Source organism: Crinia signifera, chromosome 1 (assembly GCF_055691185.1).
Source record: "Crinia signifera chromosome 1, ASM5569118v1, whole genome shotgun sequence".
NCBI lineage: Eukaryota > Metazoa > Chordata > Amphibia > Anura > Myobatrachidae > Crinia > Crinia signifera.
The window spans coordinates 439,547,205-439,562,109 of NC_139217.1; the positions used below are offsets into that span (position 1 = coordinate 439,547,205).

The 14,905-nt window shown below is 46.3% G+C and overlaps 1 protein-coding gene and 1 non-coding gene across 3 annotated transcripts in view; both read right to left on the bottom strand.

The window, feature by feature from the left end:
* DDX4 (DEAD-box helicase 4) overlaps nucleotides 1–14,905 on the bottom strand; it is a 143,848-nt gene that overhangs the window by 71,460 nt on the left and 57,483 nt on the right. For both annotated transcript variants that reach the window (XM_083153586.1, XM_083153576.1), the window contains 2 exons: nucleotides 13,318–13,353; nucleotides 1,400–1,450 (listed from right to left, as the gene is read on the bottom strand). In XM_083153586.1, coding sequence (XP_083009712.1) covers nucleotides 1,400–1,450; nucleotides 13,318–13,353 — 87 coding nt within the window. The remainder of the gene's footprint in view (nucleotides 1–1,399; nucleotides 1,451–13,317; nucleotides 13,354–14,905) is intronic.
* LOC146047917 (5S ribosomal RNA) lies at nucleotides 7,177–7,295 on the bottom strand. The gene has a single exon (XR_014466072.1). It is a non-coding gene; the product is annotated as a 5S ribosomal RNA (ribosomal RNA).

Below are 14,905 nucleotides of genomic sequence, written 5' to 3' on the forward strand. Positions count from 1 at the left end.
GATGAACTACACATCCCAGCATGCCTTGCATCAGTTTCAGCATGGCCACATAGCAAAACTAATGCAAAGCATCCTGGGATGTGTAGTTCATTAACATCTGGAGGGCCGGTGTTGCCCAGCCCTGCTCTAGCTGCAACAATACAAACGTCAGAGGAGGCCTCCATCAGAAAAGTGGAAGCCTCTTGAATCTGATCTGACAGCTGCATGATAGTAGCAGGGTCTGAGCCCTCATGTATCTCAGATGAGATTTGTGAGACCCATATACCTATGGCCTTATTAACCCAGCAACCGACTTGCGCCAGACACTGCAATACCCCAAGCAACTGAATAAATATTTTTCAAGGTTTACTACAACTTGCGGTCAGAGATGTCCTTGAGGATGGTGGCCCCAGAAACTGGAAGGACTGTCTCTTGACAGTCACGACACGGATGAGTCCACCACTGAGTGTATTTCTACTTTCTTTCTGCCTTCAGGCAGTAAGGGATAATTTTGTAAAAACCTGCGAGGGGTTTGAAAACGTTTGTCTGGATGTTTCCAGGCCTTGTTTACATGGTCATCTAATTCTTCCGCAGAGGGGAAGTTGGATGACTGCTTTAGTTTTTTTTTGCCAAAAAGGGATGGTCGGCTAGGAGTATCTTATCCCTCTGTAACATTACAGGCGACTTTGACCATGTCAATTAAGTCCTCAATCCCGTGTGAGGGTTGGGGAGGGTCTAGTGTATCAAAAGGAAGAACATCCTGCATATCCTCTGGGGGTGCAAATTTACCCTCCTCTAATTCTGGCATGTTGTCAGAATCAGGGGAGACCACTTGTAGTGGAGAGGTTTTCTTCCTCTGCAAGAGTGGGGGGAGCCGTGAGAAGGAAGGACGAGGGTCAGAGTGCCACGGAGCTAACTCTCTGGTGAGGCTCTGTACCGCAGAGGCTAAATCACTCTGCTGGCTTCTAGATGTCTCCCTATCTTTCAGAGACTGTGAAAGTTCAGGGGAGAAGTTGGCCACACTAATTTTATATTTAAAGTGCCCATGCTCCCTGTGGTTGCCTTCTATTCCCCAGTGTAACTCCAGTGACACCTAGTGGATGAAGGAGAAAGATGTGTGAAACGTCTTGCCGAGAAGGGACAATGCTTAAGAATTTGTGCAGTAAAATAAGTCCAGCTTACCTCTGGTTCAAAAAGGACGAATTGTAACAATGTTCAATAATAATTGTGCACCTCATTCCAGAATAGCAATGAGCCACAGAGTAAAATGAAAATTATTTGTTTTTGTTTCTTTTACATAAGAGATGTTATGCGCTGTATATAAAAGCTTAAAAAAATCTGAACATGAGGCAAATATTAAGAAAAATTAAATTGGAGCATTTAGGTTACATTTTGTCAAAGTTGGCCAGCACATTCCTACCTCCTCTCCATGAAGATCGGGACTGATCATTGTTTTCATTTTCACCATGTTCTAGAGGAAAAAAATGTAACATTTACTATAACTTAGGATCACAGCACAGACATTTATCGACCAGACAGCGTTCAGTAGTTCGGAAACTCTGCACAAATGAGGTTAAGGTGGACTAATTTGTATTTCTCCAATACTTTGTTAAATAATGAGACATTTGTTCTTAACTCTAAAATACTCTTCATAAATTCCAGAGGGACATAGGTTTAGCCATGGGTAAAGGTGAGCTGACCAGCACAAATAGATGAAAACTTCCCACCCGTCCCGGTGTCCATTAACCCCTACAGCCCGCCTAAAAGTTAAGCACAAGGCCATGGGATTCCTACCTCATTTACATAACTATGTAGTGAGGATAAGACTAACTGGGTTTCTTTTTACTTAAGACTTTTTTCTGTATCTGTTCTTCAATGAGCGTACCTTTACTCACACAAGTATAAGCTGTAACAATCATCAAAAGGTATCTAATGAGTCTGGGGCAAAATTTTAAGGAATTCATATGACTCAGTGAGCCCAATTCTGCTCCATTTTTATTCTTTTTACCTGTTTTGTATGAGATAATCTCTACTATGTCGTGAGAATGACAGTTTAAGAATGAAAGAATCGGAGGAAGAAACATTGAAAGATAACAATATATATTTATGATTACATTGGGTAAGCGCCATCTCTTCCATCTAATACAAATTTAACCTATTGCTTTCCTGGGGACATAAGGGAAAAGTCCCCCCTTCGGTGGAATTGAGGCAGCCAACAACCAGATGCAGCGCCCGATTGTTTTGCTCAATCTCCTTTTTTGAAGTGATACCTGGTGCCCGAGCATTATTTTGGAAGCTGGTAGTTGTGGCACAATTATGTCTGTGTGGCAGGAAGCAGTGGCGGACTAGGAGTTGTCTGGGTAAAAGGCTTTCTTGCTCAAACGACAGGGAATTACACTGCTGCTTGAGGACAATCTCAACAGACTTCCCTCCATTATGGCAGCATGATTTTGTGTGCTGTCCTGAGGGTTTATTTACGCTATGATAATCTTGTCCAAATGAACATTGACTGCTATGTGCTGGAGATGGGGTAGCACTTTGCAAAGTGTTTTGTAAACTGCTCTGAGTTCCAATATCTTGAAGGGTAGCTGGCTCTCCTGAGCCACCCCAACCAACCCGAAACAATAAGTGAATGGCTCCTATTACCTTAAGACTGGGTCGATGGGGAGTAAGACCCAGTTTTAAAAGGAGCAGCTCTTGTCCAGATGAACCAGGTAGAGCCACCACAAGAAGGAGTGATGAAAGAGTGATCTGCTACTAAAAATGCAGGGGGGAGTAGTCCCAGTTGGCAAGGATTGCCATTTGTAAAGGTTGAGAGAGAAATCGTAGACACTTCACCATTTTGATGGTGGGGACTAGAGCAGAGGATTTGCAGGCAAGTGTGGACGTACACCTGTCACCTAATAGGATGGTGCGAAACTTGTAGGGACTAATTGTCGCTGTGAAGTGAAACCCACAAGGCTCCCAAGTAACAAAAAAAGTGTAAATTTCCACCAATTGATGACCCATTTATTAGACTGGTGAAGGTTTACAATGAGATGTATATTAAATCTCAGATATTCCAAAGAGTGGGCTAGGATGCGCAATCCTTTAGTATCTGTCACCTTCTTTCTCCCCTGCTGTATTATGCCTAATTCTCTGTCCCGTTTTATCTTTCCCCCTATGAGCAGAGTGAAGACTTGAGGAGCCATGGAAAGTCCAAATAGCAATACTACAAACTGGAAATGCTCCTCATGAACCACAAACCTCAAGATGCTCTAAGGACCCACCCAGATCGGAACATGTAAATGAGCACTTCTGTTACTGTGGAATCTCAAGAAAGGTAGAAAAGTGGTCTTAAAAGCAGTTACTGTAGCCCCAGGACAATCTCCCCACACACAATGGCAGGTATTTAATGCTGTGGGCGAGAGGCGACAGCGAGGAGGACTTCCTGCTCACTGTCACCACTCACCCTGTCAGTATTCAATGCACCACCCCTCAAACGCCAATTCCCCCTCTCACCATTTTTTGAGCAAGGGGGAATTGGCGTACGCGGCTCCAGAAGCAGCGAGACTCGCGGCTAAAAACATTAGCCGCGGGTCTCGCTGTTTTGGGGAATTCTCGCCATCCTGTGACAGCGAGGATTTCCCCAGAACATTGAATAGAGCGAGCGGCAAGCGCGGGGGTTAAACAGCGAGGATCGCTGGTTTTCTGCAATCCTCACTGTTTAACCCCCTCGCCGGCCGCATTGAATACCTGCCATTGATATTACTATGGCCAGTATTTAATCTGCACTGAAGAAACATTTTCACCCAAACACACAGGTTCAGTGAAACGTGTGTTTTTCACCAGACGGAAGTGAAAAAGATCCCTGATAAATTGTGGCACCTGACGGATCTTTGAGGATTAAAAATCTGGGGTAATCAAATGGAGGCTTTTGTCTTCTATCCGCCAGCTATTCTTTGTACAAGACAAATTCTAATTTACAAATACCTGTACTGACAAATAAAATTCTCTCCACCCTTGCCCCCTCCCTAAACCATCACTTCTCCCTCGGTCTCCTATCTCTTTCTCTGCCTCTAATCTTTCTCCTTGCTTCCCTTTTTTCTTCTTGCTCCCTCTCAACCTGCCACTGTGCCTCAAGCTCAGACAAGCCAGTGCTCAAACCAATCCTAACTGAAAATGAAGGAGCAAAATGTATAACCAGACTATAGGAGTGAGGTATACAGGGAGGCTGGAAGCCTCTTCTACTTTTCGCTGAGGTTCTTAGTGTCTAAAGCAGTCATTGGAACAATATGGCTGCCCGGTTTCCTAGAGAGGGAAGAGTGAGCCCAGTGCAACTAACCCGCAAGAGGGGGGTCTGCCAAGGGGTTAGGTAGGGGCTAACTGGAACCGGCTTCAATGCCAGGATAATGGGCAGTACATTAGAATAGTGCTGCGTGCCAAAATGTAATCTTGTGTTCTAGTAGGGGTGGAGACAACCTGGCTCCCACTGCCAGCGCCAGAGACATCCCTTCCTGGTAGCGTATAGACAGCAGCTCCTCATATGCGCTGGAGACTCGGGCCAGTGTTGCAGGCCGATACAAGTGCTCCAACTGCTTAAGGAGGGGGGGGGGTTTGTTTCAGGTTCAATGCACTTACAAAGTGTCTCTAGAAAATAACCAAAACCTGCCCTTTGAGAGACAGAAGTCGCAGACCTCCTATAGAAATTATTAAACCGAAAAGCCACGATGTTCACTAAGAAAAATACAAATTCCAAACCTTACGTTATATCCTGGCAGTAACTTGTTTTCTAGCTTAAATCATGGTGTCAACCACCCTTTTGCTCTTAGGCTCCTGGTCTCAAGAGTCGAGCAAAACCAATCTGGGTTGAGACAAGGACCTTGATGTAGTAGAACTGGCTATAAAGGAGGAAAGAAGTTAACCTCTGCAGCATATCCATGCCCCCCCCCCCCCCCCCCCCCCTTTGCAAAGGTCTTCGGCGACTTGCATAGTCACCAAGCAGCACGCAAGCATCAGGGCGGGCAGGGGGTTGGGAACATGTCTCGACCATGGGAACGCCCAATATTTTATGTGCATACGAATGAAAACTCTGGGCATTTTCATGGGAATGTCAGCAGGCAGACGCCTTCCTGGGGTGGGCAGCTGACAGCACAAAACGTCAGCTGCCCGCAAATAAGTCGGCTTTCACCGACTTCGATTTGCAAGGGCTGGAGAAACCAGATTTCTCCTGCAGCAGGGGCATGTGAGAATGTTTTTTATTTGTGGGTCGCGTTCAGGCAGGCGGCGTCTCAGGTGTTTAAGTAAGCTGTGATGTTTGTTGCTTACGGAGTCAACCTGAATTGGACCTTAAATTCACTGTAGGACCTTCGGGAGAGGTGGGAACAAATACTGAGATTTATGTCTTACCTGTTAAATCTCTTTCTTCGAGGACGTCAGGGGCCACAGGGATTACATTGGGTAGAGAGTGAGGTCACGACCTTTCCAGCACCAGAAAGGATAAAACTTCTGGACTGCCCAGAGACAGCCCTGGCTCCTCCCTCCTCTACCCCGCCTCCTAGGCTAGCTTACTTTCAGTTTTTCCCAAAGCCAGGCAGGAGACAAGATAGAAGGAAGAGAAACCCATACAGTAACACATTCAACCAATATATGTGTGTGTGGTTGCTCAACAGAGGAACCATAACTGTGACATGTATAAGTACCTCAACAAAGGAACTTTTAACTAAGTTCACTCAACGGAGGAACTATGAACTTCAATACCATGAAGCAGGCGCGGCAGGGAGGGATCCCTGTGGCCCCTGACGTCCTTGAAGAAAGAGATTTAACAGGTAAGACATAAATCTCAGTTTCTTCTGCGGCAGACGTCAGGGGCCAGAGGGATTACATTGGGATGTCCTAAAGCAGCCACCTAAGGGTGGGGACGCGCCTGTGCCGCGGCCAGTATATTCTGGCCGAATGCCGAGTTCTGAGAGGCAAACATAACAAACGCAAAAAAGCGTAAGAAATCGTTGGCAGACGACCAAGTTGCCGCCTTGCCAAGTTGCTCTGCCGTTGCACCACCTGTAAAAGCCCGAAACACACCCACAGATGTAGTGGAATGAGCCCGTACCCCTGCAAGAACAGGGAGTGAGGTGAACAAGGAATCCTGCTTGATAAACGACCGCAGATATCGGCTGGCAATAGTCTGCATGGTAGCAGACCAGCCCCTCTTATGAATTCTCTAGTGGATAAAGAGAGAGTCAGATGGCCAAAGTATTACAGCGTGATGTACATAGACATGCAAAGCACAGACCATCTCCAGTTGATTGCTGCCTAGGAGAGACCGCCGGCCTACAAAGGGCACGGATCACTATCTCCTGGATGACCTGAAATTCAGGAACCACCTTGTGAGGTGTAAAGTAATGTTTCAAAGAATCCGTTCTATGAGAATGAAAGACCATGAAGGGCGATTGACCTGACAGAGCCTACCGGGCAGACACCCAGCAGCAACGGTCAACAGGCAAACCGTTGTTCCAGTTAGCCTGTAAAGAGCCCTAAAGGGCCTAAAGAATCAGAGAAAGATTTTATCAAACCACCATGTTTGTAACAACCAGAGGTTGGATCTGCAGGACCCCCTGCCAGAATGAGCGGAGATCGTACCACAAAGCTCATAGGCTGTGGAATACAAAGGAGAGAGCCGAGCCCTGTTCCTTTAAAGAAAACAGGTGGAGGCCAGCCCCCACTACTTCTACCGAAAGGACAAAACCCTAGACAAACGGTAAATTCTGGGATTGAATTAAATCCCGTGGCTCTTAATAAGGTTGTCTTAACAACCCTGTGAGCAGTTCTGGCCCCAGAGGCAGACAGATAAGAGAGACCCCTAAAAGGGTTCACAGATCCGAGAACCAGATTCTCCTGGATTAAGGTGCCCCCACCTCCACTTTTAATGTACAAATTACTTTGAGGAGGAGCAAAAATGGGGAAAAGCCTACCTTCGAACAAATAGCCACTGGACTGACATTACAGAGCGTGGACTCTGTAACCTGCAGGGTCTCGAGACCTGGACACATACAGGGTGACCTGGTAAATGTGACGCAAAGCCATCAATCCACCATTGGTCCACCCCAATGGCCTACCAACCACAGGAACACCTCCGAAGGGAGGGTCCATCTGCCGGTATAGTTTTGCCAACAAGGCCGGGATCTTGCGCTGCACCCATTGGAAGAAGCGAGAGGCCTAAGCCTACAGCACCTGGTATTCCCAGACGGTCTCCCATCCAAGTACTAACCAGGCCTGACCCTGCTTGGCTTCCAAGATCAGACGAGATCAGGCGTGTTCAGGGTGGTGTGGCCGTAGGCTCATAGCCAGGCCCACTCAGAGTGTCATCCTAGTGGTTGATAACAAACCACCCTCTTTGCATCACCCGACTGGACCTGCACAGGGTGACCTAGAAACCAAGGTTCTACCTTGCAGAAATCCCACAGGACTGTCTTTTTCACTTAGGTTTCAAGACAGAAGCATCTTTTCCATAATAGCATTATCCAGTCTATGCCTTAAGATGTACTGTTGCGTGTATAAAACACGGATTTACCAAAAGGATCAGTTTTGGTTATAATGTATGTGTATGTAGATACATTAGAAAACAAACAAACAGGAAACTATATCGAACCGCTGTTTGAATGTAAGAAGCGAGAATGCTGACCTAGCACCGCTATATATATACACATATATATATATATGTCAGTGTGAGTGCCGGACACCTGCTACAAATCCACATATACATACATATACATATATATACATACATATATATATATATATATATATATACACACACACATATATATATATATATACATATATATATATATATATATATATATATATATATAGTGTATGTACATATATATATATATATATATATATATATATACATACATACATACATACACACACATGTACATACACAAATGCCTACAAACATAAACATATGCATTCATGTACCCCTATATAATAGGTCGTACAGATTAAGAGGCAACATATTGGTATATAGCATATGGTGGCGCTGAAATGAACAAGGCCGTCAACATTGGCAACCAGTAAAACTTCTACCAAAGTGAGATTGCGTCCCTGAAGGGATGCATAGTCAAGGCCATATTAGCTTTTAATTATAAAAGCTACAGCCAGTGTTACTCCGCTAACATAACTTAAAGGAGAACCATAAGAAATGACAAACCGAATTGTTTGTGGGAGAAAACGGGAGTACCTGGAGTAATCCCACGCAATTACGGGGAGAATATACATAAACTCCACACAGTTAGGGTAATGGCATTGTTTGAATGGAACCCATGTTATCTACAACAGCTGGTGTTCCCATGTGATCTCAAACGAGATTGGGCATATCCAGTGTGTTATGAATATAGATTGACATCAGTGCCGTGAGGTAGTAATGTTAACCATTACACAGTTCGTACTGCACCTCCACAGCTGCATCTCCCAAAAATGCTACCCCGCTGGGGTGCAAGGCTACTAGAGGCCTGGAGGAATTCTAAGTCAAATTATCTCAAATGTGCGATCTGCATGTTACATGCATGTGATCCGAATGTAAATCCGACTACATAGTCAGATCCCACACTGGATTGTATTGTGCGTACACACCACAACCAGCTCTATATGTGACAGTGCAATGTTCCAACTTCCAAAGACCAGGAATACCGAAGGTTATCCTGTGGAGAAATTACACTTCAGAGTCCACCGTTGGTGACGTTTGCCATAGTGCCCTGTCAGAACATGAAATAACCCCTGGTATTGTGGGGACTGAATCCTTATAGCCGTGCGCCTTGTCTACTTAAGAGACGGGAGCGTTGCTGATTGAGCTATTGCTCTATTAGGGTAAAACAGGCCTGGACTATGTTCCGACAGGGTTTAAAAGTTAGCAGAGGTGTCTGGACCAGAACTGTAATGGCTGCACACACTGATTTCTAATTGACTTGCTATGGAAAACTTTGCTAACTCATGAGTTAGTAACATACAAGTCATGCTATCTGCATTAGACATTGCTGCCCTTGCCTTTGATTAATGGAGTGACCTCTGTGTCACTCTGATAGCAGGGTATAAGACTTCCTGCTGTCCTCTGTATGACCTAGCTGGCAGCAAACTGTCCCCCCATAAACTGTAATCTGAGAACACAGTATCTTTCTGGAAGAAAGCAAGAAGGGGTTTTTATTTTGTCAGCCAGCAGATACACATTGCACAATTAGAGGCTTATTGCAGAAATCTAACGATCTCTATGTCAGAGGAAAAATACATCAGGGAAGGCCACAGACGACAATGTAAACTGAGTTATAGACTTTCCACCTGACAATATATACACTACACACACAGGGAGAGAGAGTAGGTATAGGTAACCAGAGATAGAATCACTGGATAAGAGAGACAGTATAAGGAGATGAGCTGCCACATGCCATCAACAACACCATGGTATATAACAGGAGTGCTATGACCTAATTTACATACAGCCCAATACTGTCCCACTATGCTCTAAACCCCACTGTCTGAACACAGAACCTGGGGGAGCAGCTGCATTCAATATGCAGTTAATCAGGACAAGCTTAAGCACAGCCCTGGCATTAGCAGTCAGGAGCTTCAGCAGCATGCAATGGTGGCAAGTATGTTAAAATGACCACCAGAACCGGGTAGCTGGGAAAGTACCATGGACTCCGTCCTTACAATGGCGTCCCTTTTTGAAAGGGTAGCCGCGCCATCAGGCTATACTCATATGCCCAGGCTGGCCGGTGGTACTTGGGCCAGCCTTGCAATGTGTGCAGGACACCAATATAGGAGTTCCTGTGTCACTATCGCTGTCCTCTAAGTTGTACAAGAGGCAGCTAAACTGGTACAGCTAACACCTATACTTCTGACATGCAGTGATGGTGTTAACACAGTTATGAGACATAGCACAATGCAAATAATAAAGTGGCACTGAGCTCCGCAAAGCACAAAGGCCGGCAGGAGCATAAAGTACTGTACCCTGTGCTCCAGTAGGAGAGGTACAGGGGGGATTTGCCCAGATGGCCCGGCAGTGAAGAGATGGAACTCCAGACTGGCAAAGTGCTCTCTGTGTCCTTCTTACACTTGCAGCAGGCAGGCAGGAAGAGATCAGGGCTGGAAACCACGTGGGTACATCCTAGCTCCTGTCTCCGGGAGAGGGGCTGTGTGAGGAGAGGCTCCCTCCCCCTACTAGCAAATGGCCACCGGGATTAAATGACTCATGTGGCGCCGGTAAAATGGCGGGGATCCGGCGCTTGCCGGGCGGCCCCGCTTACCGACGCCACTGCCCACACTCAAAGTCTCCCTGGTGGTCCAGCGGGACAGAGTGCACAACACTACGAGAGGCGGCGGTTCTGCCGCTTGCTAGTGCAGCCCGGCGATCCCCCTCGCCGAGCTGCTCAGCCGCCATTAGAAATGCGGGGAGCACGTTACCTGTAAGCGGTGCTCACCGCTGATGTCCCGGTCCCCGTCGCGGCTGTGCTCTCCAGTGCTTCAGAGCCAGCCGAACACCTCCGCTTGTGGGAGCCACGTGGGTGGTGTTGGGCTGCCGGGTCCCGGGTGATGGAGCGCAGTGCAGGGGTCTAAAAGACCCCCAGCGCTGCTGCTCTGTCACTGACTCCAGTCAGTGTAAAAATAAGAATAAAAAAAAAAAAAATTAAAAACGAAGTTTAAGCTGCTTTAACAGCAGCCCTTTCAAAATGCGTGTTGGCTCCTGCCAGCACAATCAAAACTGAAAGTAAGCTAGCCTAGGAGGCAGGGTAGAGGAGGGAGGAGCCAGGGCTGTCTCTGGGCAGTCCAGAAGTTTTATCCTTTCTGGTGCTGGAAAGGTCGTGACCTCACTCTCTACCCAATGTAATCCCTCTGGCCCCTGACGTCTGCCGCAGAAGAAAACCGGGAGGGAAGTTACAAGGCGCTGTCACAGAATCCAAAAGAGCTGCTTGAGGAACCCTTGATCGAGCTTTGTATTGCAGCTGTTTCCTGTTTAGACCAGATGCCATGAAATATTTCTGAAGTCTCCCACCTGGATATCAGCTCCGTAAAAACACCTGAGTGAAGCTCCCACTCACCTGGATGAACAATGTGGCGGCTGATTGCGGGAACCCAGGTTTCTGCCCAACAAAGAACATAGGCTACTTCTTTAGTTGCAGGCTAACTGCAAGTGGTGTCCTGATAGCTGACATAAGCATTAGCCTACTTAATACGCACAGGTTGATTCTGAAGGACGTTCTAAACTTACAGCAGAGCATAATAGATCGTTCTTATTTACAGACGATTGATTGGAAGTGCAAATTCCTTCGTGGGCCAAAGACCCAGGAAGTGTGTCCCCTGAATCACAGCACCCCAACCGATCAGACTGGCATTCTTAGTTATGATGAACCCATTCCAAATGGAAAATGGAGAACCTTCATCCTGATCCGGACTCTGGGGCGACCAATGGAGAGATCGACAGATCCGTGTAGACAACTGGAATATCTTACTTTGCCCATTGCTATAACAACTGGTTCTGAAGAGGTCGGCACGGAAACTGGTGAACTGGACCGCCTCAAATGAGGATACCATCTTTCCAACCGCTGCATACCCATGAATAGCAAAACCTGAGACAATATAATTAAAGCACTCAATCTGGGCTGAATCTCCAGAAATGTTTCCTGCGACAGGAAAACCTAACTACACTGGGTATTGAATATATGCTGAGACAGCATGAGAGTGGATTTGCAGAAATTTATACTCTAACCGAAAGCTTGAAGCTGTTTGAGCTGCTGCAAGAGAGGACTGGAAGAAGCTTTGAGCAAAAGATCATCCAGATTATCCGACACATTGACTTCAGACCACCTGAGGACGGAGACTGACCTATGACCTTCGTGAACACCCTTGGTCCGTGAGAATGTTGAAAAGACAGAGCTTGGAACTGAAAATGACCTTGGCCTATAGCAAACTGCAAGAGGTGGCAATGTCCCTTCCACATGGGAACATGGAGGTAGGTGCCCTTGGTAGCCTCCATAGCGTTAATAATGGAACGCAAATACTTCATCTTGAAATTGCCCACAAGGAGATATGGGTTGATCATATTGAAATTAAGAATTTAGCTGAAAGCCATCTGGCTTTTCTACCAGAAACCTACTGGAATGAAAGCCCGGAGCCTTCTAGTAAACCAGGCATGGGACAATTACTCATTGATCCGAGATGATAGCACCTGCTGAAAAGCCACCATTCCTGCAGGCAATCCCAAGGCAGAGGTTTACAAAGACAGATCCAAACTGTTTTGTTTTTTAATTTTGGTGTCAAAAAATCAGTTTTTTTTTTTCTGTGAAGGGGCATGTTATTTTTATTCATGTGCTTATAGCACATGAATATATATTTAATAAAAAAAAATATATTTTATTAATTTTTTTTTTTTTTACACCGAGCAGCCAGCAGGGGGCCGGAGCGCTCGTGCCGCTCATTAGATTTTCATATATTCACTGCATCCGATCATTACATATGCACGATCGGATGCAGTGAATACTGGGTCCCCCGCTGGCTATAGGGGGGGGGCAGCTTGTGCTGCCTGGGTCCCGGGGAGCCCCCTCCCCTTCACATGTTCTGGGGCATCCAGGGAGACTTTAATCTCCCTGGATGCCACCGTCCCACGGCTCCCTGTCAGCTCCCTGCCGCGGACGCTCGTCCGCTGCAGGGGTTAAGACTCGCGGCGAGTGGCGGCGAGTCTTAACCACGTTGAATAGAGCGAGCAGGAGAGGCAGCGAGCCCTCCGTAACACGGCGAGTGCATGGTGAGAGAAAAAATCTCTCGCCATGCACCGCAAATTTATTACATTGAATACTGCCCCAAGAAATCTTTCAATAGACTGAAATGCACCTCCTCTCTGGGACCAAAAGAATCGGAACCTGGGAAACTTTGGTTTTGGATTATAGTTCAGATTGAAAGACTGCAACTACCTTGCACATACAGGCATCAAAGGCCTCAATTACCAAGGCACTAATCCAGGATAGGCCGCAGGGTCTGCTGGTAGTACACGGACAACTATTTGCTTCCCTTACTATAAGATTATGTACTGAGAATAATGGTGCCACAATAGTTACCTATGCTTTCTCACTTTTCAATTACTGTAATGTTAAGTTGTATACCCTTATTATTCTAATATGTGCCATATGTACGGTGCTGTGATCCACGTGTGGCATTTTATAAATACAATATAAGACTATTAGATCTACAACAGCATTCAATGTATGAGAATGTTTAACACCCGTATATCCTACTACACAGAATAAGGAATAAAAAAAAACTTCTCAAGTCAAGCAGAAACATAAAAATATATATATATATATGTACCTCTACTGAACATGCCTGAGCCTCCTCTGCCACGACCTGGAAAGGGAGGAGAAAAGTTAGGATCATAAAAAACATTAGTTTGATGCAAGTGTTTGAAATAGTATACGTAGGTTGGGTATCCCTTAACCGGGTTTTATTTAGGGAGGGAGGGTGGTTGGTTGTTTGCTTGTGTGAATTGCAAACGTAAAGAAATAGTAGGTTAACCTTGCAGAGCCTGATGCATTCTCTATGTAGAGAATGCATTACCATACACTGGTGGCCTAATACAGTTAAATCCTGGGGTGAACTGTAACTATGGGTAGAGTATGAGCTGGAGGAGCCTGGACACCCGAGAGAGTAAGTTTTGTAGACACAGAAGTAGCACTATGTCCTACCAACTCTGCCTTCATCAGCAAGTTAGTAGCTTGTGGGCATGATTTACAAGTGGGCATCCAAAATATCCAGAGCATATATGCTTGAAAAAAAACTAAATGTCTTACCTGTTAAAGCTCTTTCTTCGAGGACGTCAGGGGCCACAGGGCTTAACAGTGGGTAGCGAGCGGATGAGTGACCATTGCAGCACCAGAATGGTTAAACTTCTTGGCTGCTCCCAGGTCAGCCAGGCTCCTTCACACCTCTACCCCACCTCCAGGCCCAGCTACTTTTTTTTTACCAAGCCAGGCAGGAGACAAGATAGAAGGATACAGAAACACATACAAACATGTGTGGTTCCTTGACAGAGAAAACCATAACTGTACGATGAGAGTTCCCTAAAAGCATGGACCAAATCCAGGGAATGCTGCTCATAAGAGGCAACTGGCCTACGAAAGGCAGGGACCACAAGCTCCTGGTTAACAGGAAACTTATACCACCTTGGGGAGGTGTGAAGGAACGGTTCAGTTCAAAGAACAGCCCTATCAGGATGAAATACCAGGAAAGGAGACTGACAGGACAGAGCTGACAGGTCAGACACCCTCCTGGTGAAAGCAATGGCTACCAGGAAAACAGTATTCCAGGTAAGCCAGGATCGGAAGATGCGGGAGGCCTCCGCCCATCGGAAGATGGGCGGAGGCCGACACTGACCTTCGTAAACACCTTAGGTGCCGTGGATAGGCCGAAAGGCAGAGCCTGAAACTGAAATTATAGTCCTGCAGTGCAAACCGCAGAAACTATCAATGTTTTCATTGGATGGGGATATGCAGATACACATCCTGTTTGTCCAGGAATGCCATATAGTCTCCCAATTTTAAGGCCAGAACAATGAACTTCAAGGTTTCCATTACGAACGTCGGGACACTGACAAATTTGGTCAGCCATTTTAGTGCAGCCCGTCGGTCCTCCCTGCTGTGCTGCTACAGCTGCTAGTTGGCGTGCTCCCAGCGGTTACCTTGTCGGTGTCCCGGTGCCCAGTCACGGCTGTCGGTCCCCCCAAGTGCCGGGGGCCGGCCACACCCGTGAGTGTTGTGCGGCTGCAGGGTCGGGGTGATGTTGCAGCAACGCACGTGTCTGAAAGACCCCCCCAGTAAATCCTTTTCTCCGAGTCCACAGGTGTCACTGGAGTTACACTGGGAAATAGAAGGCGACCACAGGGAGCATGGGCACTTTAAAT